At 40.1% G+C, this 23973-nt stretch overlaps 1 protein-coding gene across 13 annotated transcripts in view; it reads left to right on the forward strand.

The window, feature by feature from the left end:
* The window catches only part of NEB (nebulin), a 117020-nt gene that overhangs the window by 43623 nt on the left and 49424 nt on the right, over window positions 1-23973 (forward strand). For 12 of the 13 annotated variants that reach the window (XM_084264247.1, XM_084264242.1, XM_084264252.1 and 9 more), the window contains exons 56-90: window positions 486-797; window positions 927-1130; window positions 1468-1572; window positions 1668-1775; window positions 2728-3039; window positions 3670-3873; window positions 4628-4732; window positions 5417-5524; window positions 9063-9374; window positions 9781-9984; window positions 10895-10999; window positions 11178-11285; window positions 11655-11966; window positions 13193-13396; window positions 13613-13717; window positions 13860-13967; window positions 14622-14933; window positions 15466-15669; window positions 15864-15968; window positions 16113-16220; window positions 16384-16695; window positions 17658-17861; window positions 18059-18163; window positions 18669-18773; window positions 18866-19177; window positions 19470-19574; window positions 19811-19909; window positions 20063-20164; window positions 20330-20437; window positions 21192-21503; window positions 21640-21744; window positions 21841-21945; window positions 22515-22619; window positions 23568-23675; window positions 23766-23879. In XM_084264247.1, the coding sequence (XP_084120373.1) occupies window positions 486-797; window positions 927-1130; window positions 1468-1572; window positions 1668-1775; window positions 2728-3039; window positions 3670-3873; window positions 4628-4732; window positions 5417-5524; window positions 9063-9374; window positions 9781-9984; window positions 10895-10999; window positions 11178-11285; window positions 11655-11966; window positions 13193-13396; window positions 13613-13717; window positions 13860-13967; window positions 14622-14933; window positions 15466-15669; window positions 15864-15968; window positions 16113-16220; window positions 16384-16695; window positions 17658-17861; window positions 18059-18163; window positions 18669-18773; window positions 18866-19177; window positions 19470-19574; window positions 19811-19909; window positions 20063-20164; window positions 20330-20437; window positions 21192-21503; window positions 21640-21744; window positions 21841-21945; window positions 22515-22619; window positions 23568-23675; window positions 23766-23879 (5946 nt within the window). The remainder of the gene's footprint in view (window positions 1-485; window positions 798-926; window positions 1131-1467; window positions 1573-1667; window positions 1776-2727; window positions 3040-3669; window positions 3874-4627; window positions 4733-5416; window positions 5525-9062; window positions 9375-9780; window positions 9985-10894; window positions 11000-11177; window positions 11286-11654; window positions 11967-13192; window positions 13397-13612; window positions 13718-13859; window positions 13968-14621; window positions 14934-15465; window positions 15670-15863; window positions 15969-16112; window positions 16221-16383; window positions 16696-17657; window positions 17862-18058; window positions 18164-18668; window positions 18774-18865; window positions 19178-19469; window positions 19575-19810; window positions 19910-20062; window positions 20165-20329; window positions 20438-21191; window positions 21504-21639; window positions 21745-21840; window positions 21946-22514; window positions 22620-23567; window positions 23676-23765; window positions 23880-23973) is intronic. The other variant, XM_084264246.1, reaches the window with a different exon arrangement.

A 23973-nucleotide genomic window follows, 5' to 3' on the forward strand; every position in this document is an offset into this window, starting at 1 on the left:
TGCACATTGCCAGCTCATGCTATGCTTGTTCCCTAATGCCTCCATGTCCTTTTCCTCAGGGCTGCTCTCCATTCTCACCCAACCTGTAGTTGTGCTTGGGATTTCCCTAACCCATTTGCAGGACCTTGCATTTGACCTTGTTGAGCTACATGCGGTTCACATGGTCCTACCTCTCCAGCCTGCAGCCTGTCCCTCTCGATGTTGTCCCTTCCCTCCAGCATGTCAGCTGTACCACACAGCTTCATATCATAGTCACACTTGCTGAAGGTGTTGGTGTTTCTGTTTGTGCCTCCATGTGCATCATGTGCTACACATAGGCACAAGGTGGGATAGAAATGAGGAGAGAGAAGGGATGTGCTGTGCTTAGATGTGATGGCCTTGCCAGGCTACATTAGTAAACTGCTTTCTCACAGGCACCACTGGAGAATAGTGTCAGAAGGGAGAAGGGCTGGCCGGAAACTCACTGAGCATCTTTATCCCTGCAGTACAAGTACAAGGAAGGCTATCGCAAGCAGCTTGGCCACCACATTGGAGCTCGAAACATAGAGGATGACCCGAAGATGATGTGGTCGATGCACGTAGCCAAGATCCAGAGTGACAGGGAGTACAAGAAAGCCTTTGAGAAGACAAAGACACACTTCAGCACCCCAGTGGACATGCTGGGCATCGTGTTGGCCAAGAAGTGTCAGGAGTTGGTCAGCGATGTGGACTACAAGCACCCTCTGCATCGGTGGACCTGTCTGCCGGACCAGAACGATGTTGTCCAAGCCAGGAAAGTGTACGACCTTCAGAGTGATGTAAGTTCTTTGTTCCTGGCTGTGTGAAAAGCAGAAGTTTGTCCTGTGGTCTGTTTCTCTGTTGGAGAAGGTCCAGATATGGATTAAGCAGGTTTCTGAGCTGCGGTGTGTCCTTGCCTGTCCTTTCAGAACGTGTACAAGTCTGACCTCCTGTGGCTGAGGGGCATTGGCTGGTCACCAAGTGGTTCCCTGGATGATGAGAAGAACAAGAGGGCGAGCCAGATCCTGAGTGACAAGAAGTATCGTCAGCACCCGGACACCATCAAATTCACGAGCCTTCCTGACTCGATGCCTATGGTTCTGGCAAAGCACAACTCTGAAATCATGAACCAGGTGAGATTTCCTTGTGTGTGCAGCCTGAGGGAAATGAGTGTGTTTCCCAGGGCTCTGGGCTCTGTCCTTGCAGGGCCTGGGCTTTGCAAGGGGTACATGGCACCCTCTTGCGTCAGGGTTTGCCTTCCTTCTTTGGATTGAACTGTATTTTGTGTGTCTGGAGCAGAGTTTGGGTGCAGTGTGGGAAAGCAAAGGGTGTGAAGTGTTAGAACGTTTTGGGTCAAGGAAAGCCGTTCTTGACTCAGTGCAAAGTAGAGGCAACTTGCTTCAGTTTCCTCTCTGAGTTTGCTGTTGAGCAGTTGGATGATCTTCTTTCCCTTTGCTGTGATGTTTTCAGCGCTCGTACATCGCAGCCTGGGAGAAGGACAAAACCAGCGTTCACATTATGCCGGATACACCTGGTATTTTGCTGGCCCAGCAGAACAAAGTGAACTTCAGTGAGGTGGGTGTTTGAGGAGGGCTCGGGTGTCCCTCCGTGGACACGGCTGTGTCCTGAGACGAAGTGTTTCCTGAGGGCAAAGCTTGTTTTCCTTTCAGAAACTGTACAAGCTTGCGATGGAGGAAGACAAGAAAAAGGGCTACGACATGCGTGCAGATGCCATTCCTATCAAGTCTGCTAAAGCTTCCCGAGATATTGCAAGTGATGTAAGTGCACAACAGCCCATTGCAGCATGCTCTCTCCAGTGTTACTTGACATTTTAGGAAGAGAGAATGGAAATTGTTGTAGAATCATGTAATCATAGAATAGTTTGGATTGGAAGGGAACTTAAAATCCATCTAAGTTGAAACTCTGCCAATAGCTGGGACACCCTCCTCTAGCCTCTAGCCCCATCCCACCTGGTCTTGAACACAGCCAGAAATCCTGGGCAGCCACAGCTTCTCTGGGCACCCTGTGCCAGTGCCTCACCAGCCTCACAGGGAAGAATTTCTTCCTAATCCCTTATCTAATCTCCCCATGTTAATGCCATTCCTCCTGGCCCTGTCCTTCCCTGCCCTCGGCACCAGTCCATCTCCAGCTTTCTGATCAGCCTCTTTAGGTACTGGAAGGCTGCAATAAGTACTCCATGGAACCATCTCTTAGACTCTGTCCAAGAGCTCCATGGTTTCTGTACTGGGGACCCCAGAGCTGGATGCAGAACTGCAGACGGGCCTTACTGTAGCAGATTAGAAGGGCCAAATCCCCTCCCGTGACCTGCTGGTTACGCTGGTTTTGATGGAACCCAGGACACTGGGCATTTCATCTCCTCAATAGATAAAGTGTTTCTTCGGCTGTCATACCTGAGGGTCACTGACTGATTCTTTATGTAGGTGGTATTTCTTGAACATTGGTCCTTCTGTATCTCTGATATAAATTGGGAAACTTTTTTCCTGTGAGTTACTGAGGAGTAGCTCTTAATATGTAGGGCAGGGAATTCCATCAGAAAGGTGAATGTCCTATTGGGCAGACAATGTTGTGTGAGTCATTTTGTAGCTGTCCACTGCAGATCATCAGTTGAATTTCTCATTCTGAGGTGTCTGTTTTGGGATACTAAGTTCTCTGGAGTTTCTGGCACCTGGCCTGCTACTAAACTGACAGGACATGTTTTTTTGCCTATAGTACAAGTACAAGGAAGGCTATCGCAAGCAGCTTGGCCACCACATTGGAGCCCGGAACATAGAGGATGACCCGAAGATGATGTGGTCGATGCACGTAGCCAAGATCCAGAGTGACAGGGAGTACAAGAAAGCCTTTGAGAAGACAAAGACACACTTCAGTAGCCCAGTGGACATGCTGGGCATCGTGTTGGCCAAGAAATGTCAAGGGTTGGTCAGCGATGTTGATTACCGCCACTATCTGCATCAGTGGATCTGCCTGCCGGACCAGAACGATGTTATCCATGCTAAGAAGGCCTATGATCTGCAGAGTGATGTGAGTAGTCACTTACAGGCTTTGGAGTTCTGAGGTATATTTTACGCCTGTGGAATATAAGCTATAGAAATGCTTGCACTGTCTCTTTCTTCTTTTTCTTCTTGCAACCTGTGTCATAGGATTTTAATGAGGGAACGAATCTGTGTATGAGGAAGGTTGAGTACTATGTAGGTTTATATGCAGCTCATCAGTTAGCTGAATAGTAGATTTATCTGCTTATAATCCTTCCTAATAGCCAATCTGAATAGCTTTATGTGTGGAGTAGCTCCTTAGGAAGAGAAATTTCATAGTAGGACTGTTCTGTCTTGGAGGTTATGGTTTAAATTGAGACTTGCTGTTCTTAGTGGGTGACCATGTATTTCTTGGGAACAACTGTCACAGTAATGATTTATACTGACTTTGAGGGTGTTGTATTAATCTACTCTGACTATTCCGCAACATGCTCTTAGGTGAATGATACCTCCTGAAGACAGTGAAGGGGTCTGAATCTAGGTTGCTAACAGAGATTGTTTTGCAGATTGAACTAGGAGAAGGGAAACTTAAGCAAAGTAAGCATTAGTTTTATGGTATTTATGAATTGTTTAACTGGCAATATTAATAAGTGAGCTGTCTTTTTGCATTTTGTATTAGAACTGCTACAAGTCTGACCTCGAGTGGTTGCGGGGCATTGGTTGGGTCCCAATTGGTTCCTTGGAAGTTGAGAAAGCCAAGAAGGCCGGGGAGATCTTAAGTGATAAAATATACCGTCAGCCGCCGGACACAATCAAGTTTACGAGTGTCACTGATTCTCTAGAGATGGTCTTGGCCAAGCACAATGCAGAGACGATGAATAAGGTGAGTCCTGATTCAACTGGGTAATGTAGCAGTATCCCCCTCAACCTGGAGCCAGGACTAGACGCACAGATGTGTGGTTATTGGGTGAGGTATCAGCACAGAGAGGTTTTAAAAGTGTAAATTATATTCTTGGTCATTAACAGGTAACTTATTTTCAGCAAGTGCTAATTTATTAATATCTATCAAATTATCCATTTAAATGGGATTTATCAGTTCTACGTACTCTACTGTGAATCTAGTAAAGTGTTTCCTAAATTTCACCTGTTTTTTAATATAGCAACTTCTCTAATAATTCTAATAATTTATCAAGCTTATCTATTCATCTAGTAATTAATAAACTGCTTGTTTTAGGATAGGCTTTGAAATAAATATCTGTCTTTCAAACAATCCACTGTAGTACTTGTAAGAGTTTTTCTGAATCTGTGGTCTTGATCTTAATCCTGTTTATGTCAATAAAACCACTTCCTCTTTCAAGCAGGCTTTATTCTTAGAGTTTAGATCTTTGTGTGTCTGGTTACATTCTGTGCCTTCTTTCTAAACATTCTTTTTTTAAAGAATCTTTTGTGTGTTGCTATTTCTTAGCCTGACCATTACATATCTTGAAGAGTGTCTATAAAATCTATTTGCTATATACAGAACAAAGATTGTTTTTGGAATAGGAGTACAGATCTGTAATTATTCTTATGTTTTAGGAGATCTCAAAGTAGACACTGGTTGTTTTTTTCCCCTTTAACATACCTTATTTCTCCTGCAGCGTTTATATACTGAGGCCTGGGATAAAGACAAGACACAAATCCACATAATGCCTGATACACCTGAAATCACACTGGCAAAACAGAACATGCAGAACTACAGTGCGGTGAGTGTGTTAGCTCTCCAAATGTAACTGCCCTGTTTCATGGCTGGATCCTTGGTATTCTGATAAACCTTATATAGATGATACCATCAGTTTCTTTAAGTAACCTCCAATGTTTATCCTCAAAATTGTGAATTTAAAATCATTGTTTGCCTATTAGTACAGCAGCGTGTATGTACAATAGTGAGCACTATGGAAAATGAATTCCATGAGAAGCTGTGTGCCTCCAGTGAGTTTTGGGGAGTAATTTCTGCCAGTGTGCATACTGTTGGGAAGGCACAAAATTAATTCCAACATTGGAAATACCAAAAAGTTAGTTTCTAGAAGAATTCTGAAGACCAGTGATGCCAGTGTATGATATTAGTTTAGGCAAGTAAATACACATCAGGAAAAGGTGGCTTTAAAAAGTAAGTTTTATTCCACTTGTATAGAAGAGTTTATCTTCAAAACCATAGTATTGAAAGAGAAAGTTATTCACTGGTGTATTTAGCAAAGATATTACTTTGGAATGAATTTCTGTCAGCTACTGATCTGGGGCTTTGAGTTAAGAAAGATAAATAAAGCTGGGTAAGAATAAATCTTAACACAATTTTTAAAATCTACTCTACTTAAAAGCAGTTTGTTTTGCCTAGAAAGTAATATATGGATCTTACTTACGTGAATCCCATTGTTTACTTCTTCACCTAGAAACTCTACAAACAAGCCATGGAAGAAGCAAAAAAGAAAGGCTATGATTTGAGGAGTGATGCTATCCCAATTCAGGCTGCCAAAGCTTCCAGGCAAATTGCCAGTGATGTAAGGAACTACTCTTTTGTTTCCTTGGGTGGTGACATCTCATCTCTGCAACCTCAGAGTTATCAGCTGGATTTTGTAAAAGGCATTTCATTTAGACTGTGATCTGGAACAGTACAGTTTTGGAAGGAAAGATTCATATATCTTTAAAGACTTAACTGGAAAAATTACAACTTTGAGGAGTTATAGGGATATAAGCCTGTTGTTATGTTCATTTTATAGCTCATAAACCTGTGTCTGTTAAATATTAACACTATATTATTATATTTAATAAGTATTAAATATATTTAATAAGACAATTATTCCTCTCTAGTATTAGTAAAGAGTGTTCTGTCAAGAAACCTTACGTAAAAACCTCTATTTAGTGTTCTAAATCAAGTCTCAAAAATTTAATGTGAGAACCCATGTAATTAGCCTCTGAAAAGCTTTGACAGTGTTGACTTTTGGACTGTAGGTCATAGAGAAATTCGTAGAGTTTATCATTAGAAACACTTAATACAAGTAACTGATATTTAGATACTGTCTCAATATTATATCTTGATTTCTACTTCAGTACAAGTACAAGGAAGACTATCGCAAGCAGCTTGGCCACCACATTGGAGCCCGAAACATAGAGGATGACCCAAAGATGATGTGGTCGATGCACGTAGCCAAGATCCAGAGTGACAGGGAGTACAAGAAAGCCTTTGAGAAGACAAAGACACACTTCAGCAGCCCAGTGGACATGCTGGGCATCGTGTTGGCCAAGAAATGTCAAGGGTTGGTCAGCGATGTTGATTATCGCCACTATCTGCATCAGTGGATCTGCCTGCCGGACCAGAACGATGTTATCCATGCTAAGAAGGCCTATGATCTGCAGAGTGATGTACGCACTTTTTGATTTAATTTTTGATGGGGAATGGATTGATATGTTTCATAGGTAGGCCAGGTACCACAGACCAATTGGTACCACATACAAATGTGGTAGAATCAAATTTTCAAGAATTCTCTTTAAGTCTAATTGAAACTCAGCTGTCCAGTAGGATACATTAACTTATTAACATTTAAATTAAAGTATGTAGTTTCAGAATCAGAACTATTTCACATTTACCCTCTTGGGAAAGTTGGTTAATGATTCCACTCTTAATGTAAGGTGAACTGCAGTAACATATTCTAAGGTTTTCCTCAGGTTTTTGAATTTGATTGATTTCAGAGTTGATAGTGAAGTTACTTAACTGTGAAAAGACACTCTATATCAATGGCATTATTATTGTTATTGTATTACTGTAATTACCTGTTTAATTTTGCTTGTAATAGAACTGCTACAAGTCTGACCTTGAATGGTTGCGGGGCATTGGTTGGGTCCCAATTGGTTCCTTGGAAGTTGAGAAAGTCAAGAAGGCCGGGGAGATCTTGAGTGATAAAATATACCGTCAGCCGCCGGACACAATCAAGTTTACGAGTGTCACTGATTCTCTAGAGATGGTCTTGGCCAAGCACAATGCAGAGACAATGAATAAGGTGAGTCCTGATTCAATGAGGTAACATGTCAGCAGTCTCTGCCTAAGCTGAGGAGACAGCCTAGAAATAGAGTGATCCCAAGTAAAGCTGAAGTTCAGAGGTGATGTGTTTCTAAGTAGTATGATCGATTCTTTTAAGTTGAAACTATTAGGCCATGTAATTGAAGGCTCACCTTTGTCATGATAGTTCTGCATATTAGATTTAATCTTTGCTATGACACTTCTGTGCAGTGAGTAGATTAATGCTTTGGGCTTTTTCCTTATTCTTAAGTAATGTGATAATTTTCTAAGTGTTGTTAAATTTTCTCAGGTAAATTCCTTTTTAAACAATGATATCTCTACCTGTTTAAATACACAACTGTTTATCCAATGTACATTTCCTCATTTTGCCTAGTATACTCTATGTTTTACCTGACTAAGGAGATATTAAACTGTTTTGAAATGTAGTATTAATGTCTTCCTGCATTCTTCCTTAGCGTTTATACACTGAAGCATGGAATAAAGATAAGACCATGGTTCATGTCATGCCTGACACACCAGAAATCCTGCTAGCTAAGCAAAACCAAGTCAACTACAGTCAGGTGAGGAACACTGAAGAGTTGCATGAAATGATTTCTGACAAGTACAATTTTTCATCTCTGAATTTTAATTAATATTGTTGTTTATTTTCACAAAAGTTGTTCTTTCTCTAGAGTTTACCTCCCGAGGGTTTAATTGAGCTTTAAAAATATTTTCTGCTATAATTGAGAAATAATTTCTATAGCAAGGGATGGAAATAAATAATTTAACTTTCAAACCATTCTTTTCTTTGTCTTCCCTAAATGATTTCCAGTTTCTAGGCATCTATGCTGCAAATACAAGATCTTTGAAATCTGCATTTTTTTACTGTCTACAGTAGATAGAACAATGTTCTGATATTTAAGTTGTCTGAACATTAATATTGTTTAGGGGCTTCATTTGTTCTATTACCCAGATGTTATTAACTGGAGTGTAATATTTTTTTTAAATAAGAATGTGACTCCTTTTCTCACAGAAAATGTACAAACTAGCTTTGGAGGAATCGAAGAAGAAGGGGCATGATTTGCGTTTCGATGCCATTCCTATTCAAGCTGCCAGAGCATCCAGAGAGATTGCCAGTGATGTAAGTGGTTTTTCAATCATGTCTATATGGGCTTGGTAATGGAAAAGAATCAGAATGTTTGTTCCATTATTTGTTAATTTAATGCCTTAAGTTTACAGAATAGATAGTACTGAAATTCAGTGATTCTACTGCATGCCTTTAGTACATGAAATAGCTGGTATTTTTATGCATGAGGTATGTATCACAGGAATAAATAAATAAAATAGTGTGAGGGTTATTCCTATGCCCTCTGTAATAGTTCCACTGGTGTCCATGAATGGCCAAGTATAATAATCAATAAGATATATGAGTCAGTGCTAGAGTTAGCCAAATTTTCTGTTTCAAAATAGGAAATACTTTAAAGTATCTTCCCAAAATAGACAAATTAGTAAATGAATTCTAAAAGTTCTAAATTGTTACCTTTTTAATGAGAATTAAATAATTCTGTTGAAGTGTCATATTGAAATTCAAGTTGTCTGAATTAAAAAAAAAAAGGAAAAAAAAGGTTTTTCTTATGGAATAATCAAACATTACTAAGGGAGAGCAAAAAGCTATCCTCCTTTTTCTATCAAGATTGATATTTAAAATGGTAGTACCAGACCAACTCAGACTATCATCACAGTGTTTTGTAGTGAGGTTTTAAATAAGTTAATCTTTAGGTGTTAATCTTAATAGTAAAATAATGTGTAATATCAAACTTGTTAGTAAGTGAGGGACACGCAATGTTAGTTAATTGAAAGTGTGATACATAAAAATACAGAGATAACAATATCTGTAATAAAAATCCTTTCTATGTGAAAATTAAGAAAACAATAGAAACACCTCGATCCTATTTTTCTCTAAACAAAAAATGATTATATTAAACTATATTATTTATTAATTTATAAATATACCACACGAATATAAATATACTTTATTTCAGTACAAGTACAAGGAAGGCTATCGCAAGCAGCTTGGCCACCACATAGGGGCCCGTAACATAGAAGATGATCCAAAGATGATGTGGTCAATTCATGTAGCAAAGATCCAGAGTGACAGGGAGTACAAGAAAGCCTTTGAGAAGACAAAGACACACTTCAGTAGCCCGGTGGACATGCTGGGCATCGTGTTGGCCAAGAAATGTCAAGAGTTGGTCAGCGACGTTGATTACCGCCACTATCTGCATCAGTGGATCTGCCTGCCGGACCAGAACGATGTTATCCATGCTAAGAAGGCCTATGATCTGCAGAGTGATGTGAGTAAACTTTAAAATTTGTAATACTTCATTAAATATGCTGGATCCTGTACAATGCAACTTTTAATAGGTATGTAATATTTCTTAGTTGCTTGCATCAGGCAAGATAGAGATGAAAAGTTTAATATTCCATCACTAAATTTATTTTTAATCTTATTTTCTCAGTCCTTACCTTGGGGTGTGATTTGTGTGTAACTCTGGTATTTGTGGAGTTCTTTCATAACTCTATTCCTTTTGTTATTTAATAATTATTTTACTAAATATTCCAAAGTAACAATTGTTTTCAAAGCCATATCCTGCTAGTTTGCAAAATATATAGAATTGTTTGATTAGACTAGGATATGCTTAGTTATTTTAATAATAAAGCACATTTGCACACATCTAATGAACTTCTAAACTTTTTCAGGCGGTTTACAAATCAGACCTGGAATGGCTGAGAGGAATCGGATGGGTTCCTATTGGCTCCATGGAAGTTGAGAAAGCCAAGAAAGCTGGAGAGATCCTGAGTGACAGGAAGTATCGTCAGCCAGTAGACCAAATTAAATTTACTAGTGTGACAGATTCTTTGCCCATGGTCTTAGCCAAGCAAAACGCTGAGATAATGAACAAGGTGAGGTTTTGGGGTGGGTTTTCCTCAAAATCACCAGTGTTACTGGCTAATAGAACTTGCTGATGAGGTGAAAGATACAAAATACAAAGTAAGACTAAATGTTTTGCTGTGGGCTTAGGAGAAAGTGAATGTCCAGATTCAGCCCTTCCACAGGAGAACGCTTATCTCATGGCTCTGTCCAAAATGAACACCTAGTAGAAATGTCCAGGGGAAAAAAAGTCCCTCAAACCACGTATTTTTCAAGAATGATACTAACAATTTTGGTGAATTTCCCTGTTCCTTGCATCCCAGCTGAAATCCTATTTTGAAATGGTTGGTTGGTATGGTTTTTCAGGTTTGTTACTGCTACTTCACTATACAAAACTCACCTTGGACAGAACACACTGTCTTTTTTGCAGTCCTTAGGCAATAGGTAAAATCTGCAGAAATGATGTTCCAGCAAGGGGTTAGAGTATGTCCAGAGGTGGTGGTGCCACCACCATGCTGATGTAGCAGAGTATTGAGGCTTAGTAGCTACTCCTCTCTAATACAAAACATGAATCAAACAACTTGCACAGATATGGCAGAATAATGAATATGTTTTTCCTCCTATGGCAGTTTCCGAGCAATCTTAAATCAGTCAATTGCTCTGCCAGCTTAGCCTGAGAAATAATGAGGAAGGACAAAGCTTCCTTCTCAAGCTTTGCTCAGTGAGAAGCTTTGCTATGTCAGGGTATTTAGAATTTGCTCTAAGTACCCCTTGCAGTTTGCAGAATACTTCCTTTGGACAGATGTATTAGTTTAGTTGTATATATATGTCTTGTGGTGCTTCAAGATTACTTTGTTGGTAACTACTGCTTTCAAAATTGCAACCTTTTCATTGTGATGCTCAAAGAAACTTTTTAAAGGAATGTGTTTTCCTCTCTCCTAGCGTTTATACACAGAGGCCTGGGATGCAGACAAGACATCAATTCATGTCATGCCCGATACACCCACAATTTTGTTGGCAAAGGCCAATGCAGCTAATGTTAGCCAAGTAAGTACATTTAAATGTATATTAAAGTAATTGGTTTTCAGAAATTAAGTAAGCATTTATTTAACCATAATGTTCTTCTCAAATAGGCATTCATGAAACTTCTAAGAAAAAATTACGAAACTAAGAAATTCTATCTTTCAGAATATTGAGAAGCCGTTTTCTCTCTTCTTTTGTGTAGAAACTTTATACACAAGCTTGGGAAGACGCCAAAAAGAAGGGTTATGACCTGAGAGCTGATGCAATTCCAATCCGGAGTGCAAAGGCATCAAGAGATATTGCGAGTGATGTATGTTCTTCCTTTACATTTCAGTTGACTTGAGCAACAAGGATGAATTAACATGCTAAGTAAAACGTGGTGTAACAAGATTCATCTTGAAAGCCTGCTAACAAAGAAGGCACTGCAAAAGGAAAATGGGCAACAGTTTCTGAAAGGAAGATTGAATTATAAATATTTGTACTAAGTAGATATTAGAAAATAATCTACAAAGAAAAAAACCACAAGCTGTGGAGCAGTAATGCATTTGGCATTTCTAAATGCTAAATGAGTATATTTCATAACATAAAAATATGTATTGGTTAAAATTAGAAATAGGAAATTACAGGAAATTCATCCCAGATTCCCTATTTCTTTTAATACATCTTTTTGCATCTCTAGTACAAGTACAAAGAAACACACGAGAAGGAGAAGGGCCACTATGTTGGGTGCAGAAATGCCAAGGAGGATCCCAAACTGTCGTGGGCTGCGCGTGCCATGTTGCTGCAGAACGACCGCCTTTACCGGAAGGCGTACCATGAGTCCAAGGCCCAGATCCACATCCCGGTGGATGCCATGTCGGTGCAGGCAGCCAAGGAGTGCCAGAGTCTAGTCAGTGATGTTGACTACCGCCAGTACCTTCACCAGTGGACGTGCCTGCCTGACCAGAACGACGTGATCCATGCAAGGAAAGCCTACGATCTGCAGAGCGATGTGCGTTTGGGTAGAGTTGTGGTAGTTACTACTGGTACTGTTAGAGTGATGTGAGTGAGTGTTACAGAATTACAGATTCACAGAATGATCAGACTTCAAAGGGATCTCTGAAGATCATCCAGTCCAGCCCCTTGCTAAAGCAGGATCACCTATAGCACACTGCACAGGCTTGTTTTGAGTTGGGTCTTGAATGTCTCCAGAGAAGGAGACACTCTAGCCTACCTGGGCAGCCTGTCCCAGGGCCTAAGTACCCAGAGAGTGAAGAAGTTTTTCCTCATGTTAAAATGGACCTTCCTGTGTTCCAGTTTGTGCCCATTTTCCCTGGTCCTGTCACTGGGCTCCACTGAGAAGAGTCTGTCCCATTCCTCTAGACACCCACCCTCTAAATAATCATATCCCATCTCAAGTCTTCTTTTCTCCTGGTTAAACAGCCCCAGCTCTCTCAGCCTCTCCTCATACAATAGACACTCCAGTCCCCTCATCACTTTTGTAGCCCTCCACTGGATTCTCTCCAGTAATTCCCTGTCTTTCTTGAACTGTGAAGCCCAGAAGTGGACAGAATATTCCAGATGTGGCCTCAGCAGGGCAGAGTAGATGGGGAGAGTAACCTCCCTCAACCACTGACCATGTTCCTATAAATGCACTGCAGGGCACCACTGCCCTTCTTGTCCACGAGGGCTGACTGCTGGCTATGGAGAGCTGCTTGTTCACTTCGACTCCCAGGTCCTTCTCCACAGAGCTGTTCCTTGTACTGTAGAAAAGTAGTAATCGTAGAGAAGACTTATGGCAGTTGTATAAGGGTCTGTTTGTTACTGATTGGGTAAATACCTGTTCAAATTCATATTCCTGAGCCTGCAGTCAGTTCTGGCACATTTATTTTAATTCATCTGGATGATCCTTTCCAAATCAGTAGTGCTTTCAGCCTGGGGAGCAGAAATATCCCAGGCAGTTCATAAGGAAGCTAGGCTTTTTGTTCTGCACTACTATGTTTGCTGACAGACTGCTTGCAGATTATGCCACTGATTTACATATAGCAAAGTATTTTAAAAGTATGTTTGTTACCATTCAAATCGGGGTTTAGCTGTGTGGTGGGAGGATATGGTATACCACAGTCGGATTGACTGCCATGTAACTGTACAAGGAGGAGCTTGGGGAATGCCTTGTCCAAAACATCTCTGCATGTGGAGTTGTCTCTGCAATGCCATTAACCCCCCCTTTATTTGTAGAATGTGTACAAGTCAGACCTGGAATGGTTGCGAGGCATCGGCTGGGTGACAGATGGTTCTGTGGATGTGGTCAAAGCCAAGAAAGCCCAGGAACTCCTGAACGAGAGGCTGTACCGCACGCGGCCGGAGGAGTTGAAATTCACCAGCATCACTGACGCACCAGACGTGGTCCAGGCAAAGATCAATGCTTTGCAGATCAGTGATGTAAGCTTGCCTTTCACTTACCTTTCACTTAAGCTTGCCTTTCACTTACCTTTCACTTATGCATTGCTTTGTGGTGAAGAATTTTGACCATGGGTATGACAAATTGGAAATGAATTCAAATCAGAATTACCAAAGGTTTTCTGTTGGGGGCGTGGGGGTGTAATTAATCTGTGTTCAGACCATAGTGTAATGTCCTTGTGCTTCCTTTCTCCTTAGCGCCTGTACCGGGAAGCCTGGGATAAAGATAAGACACAGGTTTCCATACCTTCTGACACTCCTGTAATGCTGCAGTCCAAAGTCAACGCTGTCAACATCAGCAATGTAAGAGAATACAATGGTTAAATGTGTGTAGTGTGATAAAACGAAGAGCATGCCAACTGCTCTTCCAGGGTTGGTTGTAAGAGAAGGCATTGGTACAAGAGTCTTGACTGCGTGTAACCAGAGTGATTAATTGTCTTTGCAGAAACATTATCAGAAGGCCTGGGATGAGGCCAAATCAAAAAGCTATGACATACGAGCTGATGCCATCCCCATCAAACACGCCAAGGCTTCCAGAGACATCGCCAGTGAGGTACAGTCTTCTCTTGATGTGCTGGCTTTTTCTGTGTGTTGCGGCTTCTAGCCCAGCACAACTGGGTGTAGTTCAGCACAACTAGGACCAATGTACTTTTTGTGCCCCTTTGTTATTTTACATCCTGTTGCGAGCACTTTTCATCTTCCCTCAGCTTGAAGCTGCCTGTTGGTAAGTGCTCTGTGAATAAGAGGACATGTGAAGTTTGTGAGATTCCTCAGAGTACTGAGTAACGACACGTGAACTTTCAGACACCAAGCAGCAGTTTAAAGCTGATTATGGCGAGGGGTACAGTTGTGGGTGCTGCTCAATTCTTACATTTCCTGTAGTCACTACTATCAAGTATATTCTCTGAAAACTAATTAAATGTGGCCAGTGCTCAGAGTGGTCTTACTGAGCACACAGGTATCTACTTTAGTAGCGCTGTTTACAAGTATTAAATGAAAGCCAGAGATACTTATTTTAATTTGTGGGTGTCTTGGGAAATGCCTTTCTGGAGAGCTTGAGTCCTGCTGCTTAAGTGAACTGCGCTGAGAAAGACTCTCTGGGAAATTCATCAAAGCGTTGACAGCTTCAAAAGCTGCAAGGCTTCTGTTCCATTGCTGCATTCAGGTGAGCAACATGTGGCTACTCATGTTGTTTCTGCTTTTCTAGTACAAGTACAAAGAAACACATGAGAAGCAGAAAGGCCACTACATTGGGTGCCGAACCGCCAAGGAGGATCCCAAACTGTCGTGGGCTGCGCGTGCCATGTTGCTGCAGAACGACCGCCTTTACCGGAAGGCGTACCATGAGTCCAAGGCCCAGATCCACATCCCGGTGGATGCCATGTCGGTGCAGGCAGCCAAGGAGTGCCAGAGTCTAGTCAGTGATGTTGACTACCGCCAGTACCTTCACCAGTGGACGTGCCTGCCTGACCAGAACGACGTGATCCATGCAAGGAAAGCCTACGATCTACAGAGCGATGTGCGTTTGGGTAGAGATGTGGTAGTTACTGCTGGTACTGTTTTAAGCGTGATACGAGTGAGAGTAACTATAGAAAACCATTGTGGCAGTTGTGTGAGGATCTGTTTGGTATTGGTCAAATACCTGTTCAAATGCACTTTCCTGCTCTTGCAGTCAATTCTGGCACATTTCTTTTAATTCATCTGGATGATCCTTTCCAAATCAGTAGAGTTTTCAGCCTGGGGAGCAGAAATATTCGAGACTGTTCACACAGAAGGGAAACATAAAGTGTGTCTGATAGCTTTTGGTTGCCACAGAACTTTTGCTTGAAGATTATGCCTCTGGTCTACATGTAGCCAATATTTTTAAAAGAACATTAATTTAATTGCTGTCTAAATAGGGGTGTAGCTGTGTGTGGGGAGAATGTGGTATACCACAGTCTCATTGACTGCCATGTAACTGTACAAGGAGAAGCTTGGGGAAAGCCTTGTCCAAAACATCTCTACATGTGGAGTTGTCTCTGCAATGCCATTAACCCCCCCTTTATTTGTAGAATGTGTACAAGTCAGACCTGGAATGGTTGCGAGGCATTGGTTGGCTGACAGAAGGTTCTGTGGATGTGGTCAAAGCCAAGAAAGCCCAGGAACTCCTGAACGAGAGGCTGTACCGCACGCGGCCGGAGGAGTTGAAATTCACCAGCATCACTGACGCACCAGACGTGGTCCAGGCAAAGATCAATGCTTTGCAGATCAGTGATGTAAGCTTGCCTTTCACTTACCTTTCACTTATGTGATGGCATTGCTTTTCTTTGTGGTGTAGAGGAGAATTTGGCCATAGGAATATCTAACTGGGAAGGAATTCAAATCAGAATTACCAAATGTTTTCTTTTGGGGGAGAGTTTATCTGTGTTCAGACCATAGTGTAATGTCCTTGTGCTTCCTTTCTCCTTAGCGCCTGTACCGGGAAGCCTGGGATAAAGATAAGACACAGGTTTCCATACCTTCTGACACTCCTGTAATGCTGCAGTCCAAAGTCAACGCTGTCAACATCAGCAATGTAAGAGAATACAATGGTTAAGTGTGTGTAGTGTGATGAAACGAAGAGTATGCCAACTGCTCTTCCAGGGTTGGTTGTAAGAGAAGGCATTGGTACGAGATAGTCTTGACTGCATGTAACCAGGGTGATTAATTGTCTTTGCAGAAACATTATCAGAAGGCCTGGGATGAGGCCAAATCAAAAAGCTATGACATACGAGCTGATGCCATCCCCATCAAACACGCCAAGGCTTCCAGAGACATCGCCAGTGAGGTACAGTCTTCTCTTGATGTGCTGGCTGCTTCTGACCAGCCCAGCAGAACTGGGTGTAGTTGAGTTCAAAGGGCTGACAGCTGCAAAAGCTGCAAGGCTTCTGTTCCGTTGTCACATTCAGGTGAGTAACATGTGGCTACTCGTGTTGTTTCTGCTTTTCTAGTACAAGTACAAAGAAACACATGAGAAGCAGAAAGGCCACTACATTGGGTGCCGAACCGCCAAGGAGGATCCCAAACTGTCGTGGGCTGCGCGTGCCATGTTGCTGCAGAACGACCGCCTTTACCGGAAGGCGTACCATGAGTCCAAGGCCCAGATCCACATCCCGGTGGATGCCATGTCGGTGCAGGCAGCCAAGGAGTGCCAGAGTCTAGTCAGTGATGTTGACTACCGCCAGTACCTTCACCAGTGGACGTGCCTGCCTGACCAGAATGATGTGATCCATGCAAGGAAAGCCTACGATCTACAGAGCGATGTGCGTTTGGGTAGAGATGTAGTAGTTAGCAGTATTGTTAGTTGATGTATTATAGTCTTATTTTGATGGATTGATTATATACAGTCACGAAGAATTTAGACTATTTTCTTCATTTTTTTTCTTGTCACTTCTATTGATGGCTGGTTTTATCCTTTAAAAGGTATTGGTATTGCCTCTAAGTTTGACAAATGGTTTAGCTGGTATCTGCAATGTTACATGTGCTTTCAGAGCATTGGAATGTGGACGGGATGAAGCGTATTTCTCTCTGATGAGAGTTAGCAAATAACATCTGCTTGCTACTTTAGAATCAGTTTGGCTATTATTACTCCTGTTTATTTGAGTCAATGTAGAAATTTCTTTAATTGCAAGAAAACTATGTGAAATAGCAGGTAAGATTTTGTGGCTGATTTCAAAGCACGAGAAATCAGTGCAGCTAATTTCCTGACTTCTCATTGCTGCTTATGAGTCAACATCAGTCACTCTTCTTTTGTTTCAATGATGAGCTTTGGAGGGGAGATTCATGTCCCTTGCTAAAGGATTTGCTTGATAACTTAGATAATGCCTGATACCATTCAGGAGCTATGCTGGTTAGCTCTAGTCCCCATTGCCTTATTTACTTCCTTTTTGTCAATTTTTCTGGTACACAGTTCACTTTGTTGAATTGAACAGAGAATGAGTGCTTTGGAGGAGACAGGAAGACTCTTTTAAGCTCTTAATGCTCACCATTATTAATGGCAATTCTGTCCAGTTGTTTCCCTCTATTGAACTTCACAAGGTTTAGAATGTATTGTTTAAAAAGTAAACTGGTTCCCAGGTTGTATTTTACTTAGGCCATCGAGCATCTCTTGCATATAAAAAGGATATTTGACATTTTCTAGAACATGTACTGCTTTGAATACTTTTAAATTAATAAGACAGACACTTTAAACAGCATTTTCCTTTTCTGACCATGTCTGATACAGGCTATCTACAAGTCAGACCTAGAGTGGCTCCGTGGAATTGGCTGGCTGCCTAATGAATCTCCAGATGTTAAGAGAGTGAAGCATGCCCAGGATCTCCTGAGTGACCATGTGTATCGTACACCTATTGAAAGCCTGAAATACACCAGTGTTGTTGATTCTCCAGACGTTGTTCTAGCTAAAGTGAACGCCGAGCAAGTCAGCATTGTACGTTACAATGGTATTAAAGTTGTTTCTAGGTTAAAGAGAAATCTCATTGCTAACATATGAAATTTATCAGGGATATCTTAAATCAAGTTTAATGCTTTTCCAGACAGTTTACTGTTTTGGAGATGACAACTTATTATTCATGGGAATTAATGTTATAGACAAGCAAATAATACCAACATGAACTATTTTAACAGCCCAAATACAAAGAAGCTTGGGAAAAGGACAAAATTATGATCCACGTTATGCCAGACACACCTGAAATTAACCTAGCCAAGACCAATGCTGCTAATTATAGCAAGGTATGTTTAACACTCTATTTCCTACTTTTCTACAAAATAGTATGTGTTTCCTGTGAATTTTAATGTTCTAAGGTGGTACTTACAAAGTTGAAGATTAAGTCACATGAATCACGCTGAAGCTTGTCCTTGTACAAGGCTTGCAATGTTCCCTTCTCTCTACTGAGTATTTTAAATGGGCTTTTAAATGGGCTTTTAAACTGAGTGCTCACATACAGCTGTTAAAAAATTACTAACATCATGCAGCATCAAGATAATATTTTGTTGAAATGGATGAGAGCCCAAAGCATGTAAATATTTTCTAAACTTTTGCAAACACCCTTCTATGCAATAGGGGCTGCAGAACTGGTGTTCTGGGTGCTGTACGTGTTTGAAAGGCAGGAAGCAGGAGTAAGGCACAAAAATGGTTTGTGCTATTTCAGCAAACAAATGGCAGTAAACTATGTGTTTCTTTAATGGCAAATGCCAGAGTCTTTAACGTTTGCATGACATTTTGCTGTCTTTTCAGAAACTGTATAAAGAAGCTTGGGATGAGCTGAAGGTCAGTTATGATCTGAGAGCAGATGCAATCCCAATCAAGGCAGCAAAAGCTTCTAGAGAAATTGCCAGTGATGTAAGTGTCAAAAGAAGCATCTAGCTCTTCACAGGCTTTAAGAGCTATTTGATAATAGATGTTAGTAATGGCAATCTTTACTCTTTACCCAGTATAAATACAAACTGGATCATGAGAAGCAGAAGGGACATTATGTCGGCGTCCCAAATGCGAAAGCAGATACGAAAATGCAGTTTGCCCTCGACATAGGCAAAGTTCAGAGTGAGCTGGAATACAAGAAACACTTTGCCAAATGGAGGACACAGTGCCACCTACCAGCAGACATGGTCTCAATCCTCTCAGCTAAACACGGCCAGTCTTTGGTCAGTGATGTTGATTACCGTCATTACTTGCATCAGTGGATCTGCCTTCCAGATCAGAATGATGTCATACAGGCTAGGAGAGCCTACAATCTTCAGAGTGATGTAAGTTAACATGAAAACTTAGCTTAACTTATTACTGTATTGTCTCTCTGTCTGCTTCAGTTCTAAGTACTGGGAATTTTTGCTGAATCCAGTGAAATGGCTTTGCTGTTTGTTAGGAATGCAAAGTATATGTCACTGTTATATATTGCCAAGCTTAAATTCATGCATAGTACTCGTGTTGGAATTACTGCTCTCCTTTTAATCAGTGGAAGGAAGTGCTGTTACTTATGAATCTTACTGGATTGTACAGGGAACTGTAGCTCACAGCAGGGACCCTATTTTGTTTTCTCAGGCTATTTACAAATCTGATTTAGAATGGCTACGGGGTATTGGATGGCTACCAAATGATTCTGTTGGAATCAACCATGTCAAATATGCTGGAGATCTCCTGAATGAGGTAAGAAATAGTTTTTTGATACTAAAATTTTCTTAAAGCTGGTTGTAATTGAAAGTGATGGTTAAATGTGTCGATACTTTTTAAAATAAACAAGACAAGTGGAGTATTTCCACAGAATTCATTGTGTATGGTTTTTCTCTCCATGTAAACTTTCTTGTCCTGTCAGTGCGTTCAGATTTGATGTGCTATCTGTAAAATATTCCAGTATAATCTGACTTTTCATCTTCCTTGCATAGAGGAAGTACCGTACAAAAGCTGAAACTCTTCCATTTACACCAGTGGCGGACAGAGTCGATTATATCACAGCGAAGAACAGTGGGGAAATACTTAGTGATGTAAGTTTGCTAGCATGTTTCCAGGCTCTTAACTTGGCCTGTGTATTTACATTTTATCTTTAAAATATGGGTCTTATGTGGTATTATTATGGTATTGTGTTTTCCCAATTTTATGATGGTGCTGCAAGGCAGTAATGTCTTTCTCTTCTCTAGATTAAATACCACAAAGCATGGAATGAGGTCAAGTCAAATTACACTCTAACAGAGACACCACAGCTCGATATGGCCCGAGAGGCAGCCAGAATTCTTAATCAGGTATCTGGTCTCTCCTTGACAGTTTCTGCTCACATTAACAGCTTATTTGGGGAAAGATCCTAAAGGACGGTTATTATCCTTACACTTTAATATGGGTTACCTAAATATGGTAATAATTATCATGACCGTGGTAAGTGAGTTCTTCCTCACTTTTATTTTCCACAGAACCTATACAAGGAAAGTTGGGAGAAAGAAAAAGCGACTGGTTACCTCTTGCCTGCTGATACTGTGCAGATCTCCCATGCCAAACACTCAAATGATGTCCAAAGTGAGGTAATAATTTTTCTGGTTAGGAAGGCAAGTGCTTGGAAGCCTGGAAATGGTAAAGGCCTTCCAAATTTCACAGCAGACATAAAAAGTCTTCCATTAGGGCTAACATCCAGTAGGCTTTTCATGAGCCATGAAGTCTACTGGCCTTCAAACAATTCAGACACCTCTGTTATTATAGGGGTTACATAATTTTTCATTTTGTTAATGTTAAATCATTGATGTGATGCTAAAATAGTAATACATAGCTGATTTAACTTTTTAGCATATTATGGAGGCTTCCTCCTTGAAAAACTAAGATGCACATTACTTAGAAGTACATTGCATTTTAAACTTTTGCATAATGAATGTTGAAATAGTTACCTGCCTCTTAGTGTGAATATACATTTTTATCAAACCAATATGATGTAAATACCTTAAATAAGCACCCACTCTTCAGACAGTCTCAAATAATTTGTTACAAAACAGATTAAATGCATTTATTAGCAAACATTTTCTAACAAGGCTTTCTTTTTATGTTGAAAATACTTTTTACTGAAAAATGGTAGCATATTTGTGTATAAAATTATATCCTTTGAAATGGAAGGACTGTACAAAGTAACTGTGTCATATTTTTATCTGGTCATGTGCTAAAAACTTAAGACTGCATTTGACAACTCCCTGTCTCACCTCTACTTAGCACTGACAAAACCATAGCTGTCCACAGGTTAAAAACAGAGCAGATGCTGATTTTATATATATTTCTCCTCTCTTCCGTCAGCTTAAATACAAAGCTGAGTATGTCAAACAAAGAGGCCACTACGTTGGAGTCCCCAGTATGAGAGATGATCCAAAACTGGTGTGGTTTGAGCATGCGGGCGAGATCCAGAACGACAGACTGTACAAATCAGACTATCACAAAACAAAGTCCAAGATTCACATCCCTCCAGATATGGTGTCTGTTGTAGCAGCCAAGGAATGTCAGACCTTGGTGAGCGAGATTGACTACCGCCAGCACCTGCACGAATGGACCTGCCACCCTGACCAGAATGACTGTATTCAGGCAAGGAAGGCCTATGATCTGCAGAGCGATGTAAGTGATGGGACATACAGGTTACTTGGTTGCAACTTGATTTGGTCTAAGTGTATTGTCTGTATTACACAAGGCTGAAATACATCATCCTGAATTAAATAATTAATTTCCTTTTTAATTATCTTTTATGATTTAGAATATTTATAAATCTGATCTGGAATGGCTCCGTGGGTGTGGTTGGATTCCCCTGGATTCAGTGGAACATAAGAAAGTTAAGAATGCCCAAGAACTGATAAATAAAGTAAGAGAAAATATTTCAGCAATAATATTTTAGCAGTTAGGTTATTAGCTGTTCTTTCTCCTGCAGCATTTAAGAAAATATTTCATCTCTTTGTAGAAAGCATACACGAAGGAAGCCCTTGATAACTTTGCCAATTATACCAGTGTGGTTGACACTCCTGAAGTTGTCTTGGCAAAGATTAACTCTGTCAATCAAAGTGATGTATGTACCTTTTTAATTCTTTTTTAAATAGAAACAGAGCTAGTAGATGATTTAACTGCTTTTGCTAAACTGTAGTGTGTTCAGTCTTATGTATGTGGTTGTATGCATGTGCATGCTTCATTATTAAGACTTTTACTGGGGTAAATAAGTTTAGTAAGAAGTTATGTAAATGAACAACACAGTATTGCTGTCCAAAGTAATTACACACTTTTCTGTAGAAGGATATAGCATGTCCCTTGTTTAGTGTTAACACAGATTTTGCTTAGGGTAGATAAAAATTGATTCTTGTTCTTAGTAAACAGCAGTCAGTTGTACAGTGCTAGTGGAGTTCCTGGTATTGCTAACCTGTATTTGCTGATCAGAATGTTTAATTTCTCTAGAATACTGTGTGGATTTCGTGGTGTGACATACCGAGGACATTTCCCTGTGTACTGTAGTGGTTGGAATGTATTGCCTGTTACTGAAGATAGACCATAACAGAAAATTGATGTCTACAATCACAACTTCTATCTAGTTGTGATAATTTATTTCTCCTGTGGCATTAACATTGTGTTTGTTTTCTTTTCTAGCTCAAATACAAAGAAACATTTAACCTTGAGAAAGGCCAGTATATTGGCTCTGATGATACTCCTGCGCTGAACCATGCCAGAGACATGTCCTTACTCTACAGTGATGTAAGAGTCAATAAAGCTTTAATTTGTTTTGAAAGCAAGAGAATGCATAGTGGACTTCAGAAAACTATTCTGTTTCTGCTTCTGTCTACTTGGGTGGCTCTGGGAAAGTTCTTTAAACTCTTTGTTCTTCAGTTTTCCATCATTTGGATCACTGGGATGAGAACTTCTTTCCTAATTGAGCTGATCTGAAAGCACTGCTGTGTGGTGTTTGGAAGCAGCAATAGCATCAGCAGTAGTAATAACAGTAGTAGAGTTTGTGTGAGAAAAACACTTTAAAATTCCATGCAACAATATATTCCTAGATGAAATTTAAATGCTATTTACTTTTTTTTTATGAGAGGAATATTGTAGGCAATTTACTTTATTAAGCAGTTACTTTTGAGTCACTTTACTAATTTCAATGGGAAATCTCCATTTTTAAAAATGTGACCATTTGTAGGAATAGGTGCTTCATAATTTAGTCTGAATACATTTAATATTTAACAAAATATGATGTATTAGCAAAGTGCTACTGATAGTTCATGGTCTTATAATAAACTGTAGTATTACTTGGAGTTCTTTCACAATTTTGAACATGTGTCTGTAAAATTATCAATGCCAAGTCCATACTACACTTTTCAACAAGAGTTCATGTCTACATTTTCCATATTTTTATTACTTTTGTGGATGAGAAATTTTGAATTCCAAATGTAGGGGGGAAAATGAAGCAAAGATCAGTTCAAATTTCTGCTCAGGTACCTTCCTGAATTGGAATGATTCTTCTGTTTGCCTCACATTGTGTAGGAGTTCAAAATGATCATTCTTCATTTAATCTACTGGGAAAAATTCATGTAATAAGGAACTGCTGTGTAAAAGTACTTAGATTCCATGTGTGAATGACAGAGTCAGTTTTTTTGGAAAGTATAATGGACTTTTTTACCAAAACCTCAATGTGTTTTGTTTGTCTAGAAACTTTATAAAAATGCTTGGGAAGTTAGCAAGCCCCTTGCGTATACTTTGGATGAGAAATACATCCCAGTTGTTGGAGCGAAGCGTGCAAACTACATAAATAGTGAGGTTAGTATGAATTTTTCATTCTTTCTCTTTTTTTAAATTGTTGTATGTTGTTAGAATGAACTTTAAAATTTCCACATGGATATTTTGCAGCTTAAATATAAGGAAATATATGAGAAGCTGAAAGGCCATTACCTGGCTGGGAAGGAGATTGGTGATTTCCCCAGTGTCATTCATTCTCTAGCATTCCAGAAGATGAGGAGTGCGGTAAGGAGAGAATCAATCTCCCTGTTGTACTTTCCATTTTCTTTTTGGTTTTAGTGTGACATATTTAATCATAAATAATGTGTTACTTAATAAT

The sequence above is a fragment of the Gallinula chloropus genome (genome assembly GCF_964237585.1).
Source record: "Gallinula chloropus genome assembly, chromosome: 5".
In the NCBI taxonomy this organism is placed as follows: domain Eukaryota; kingdom Metazoa; phylum Chordata; class Aves; order Gruiformes; family Rallidae; genus Gallinula; species Gallinula chloropus.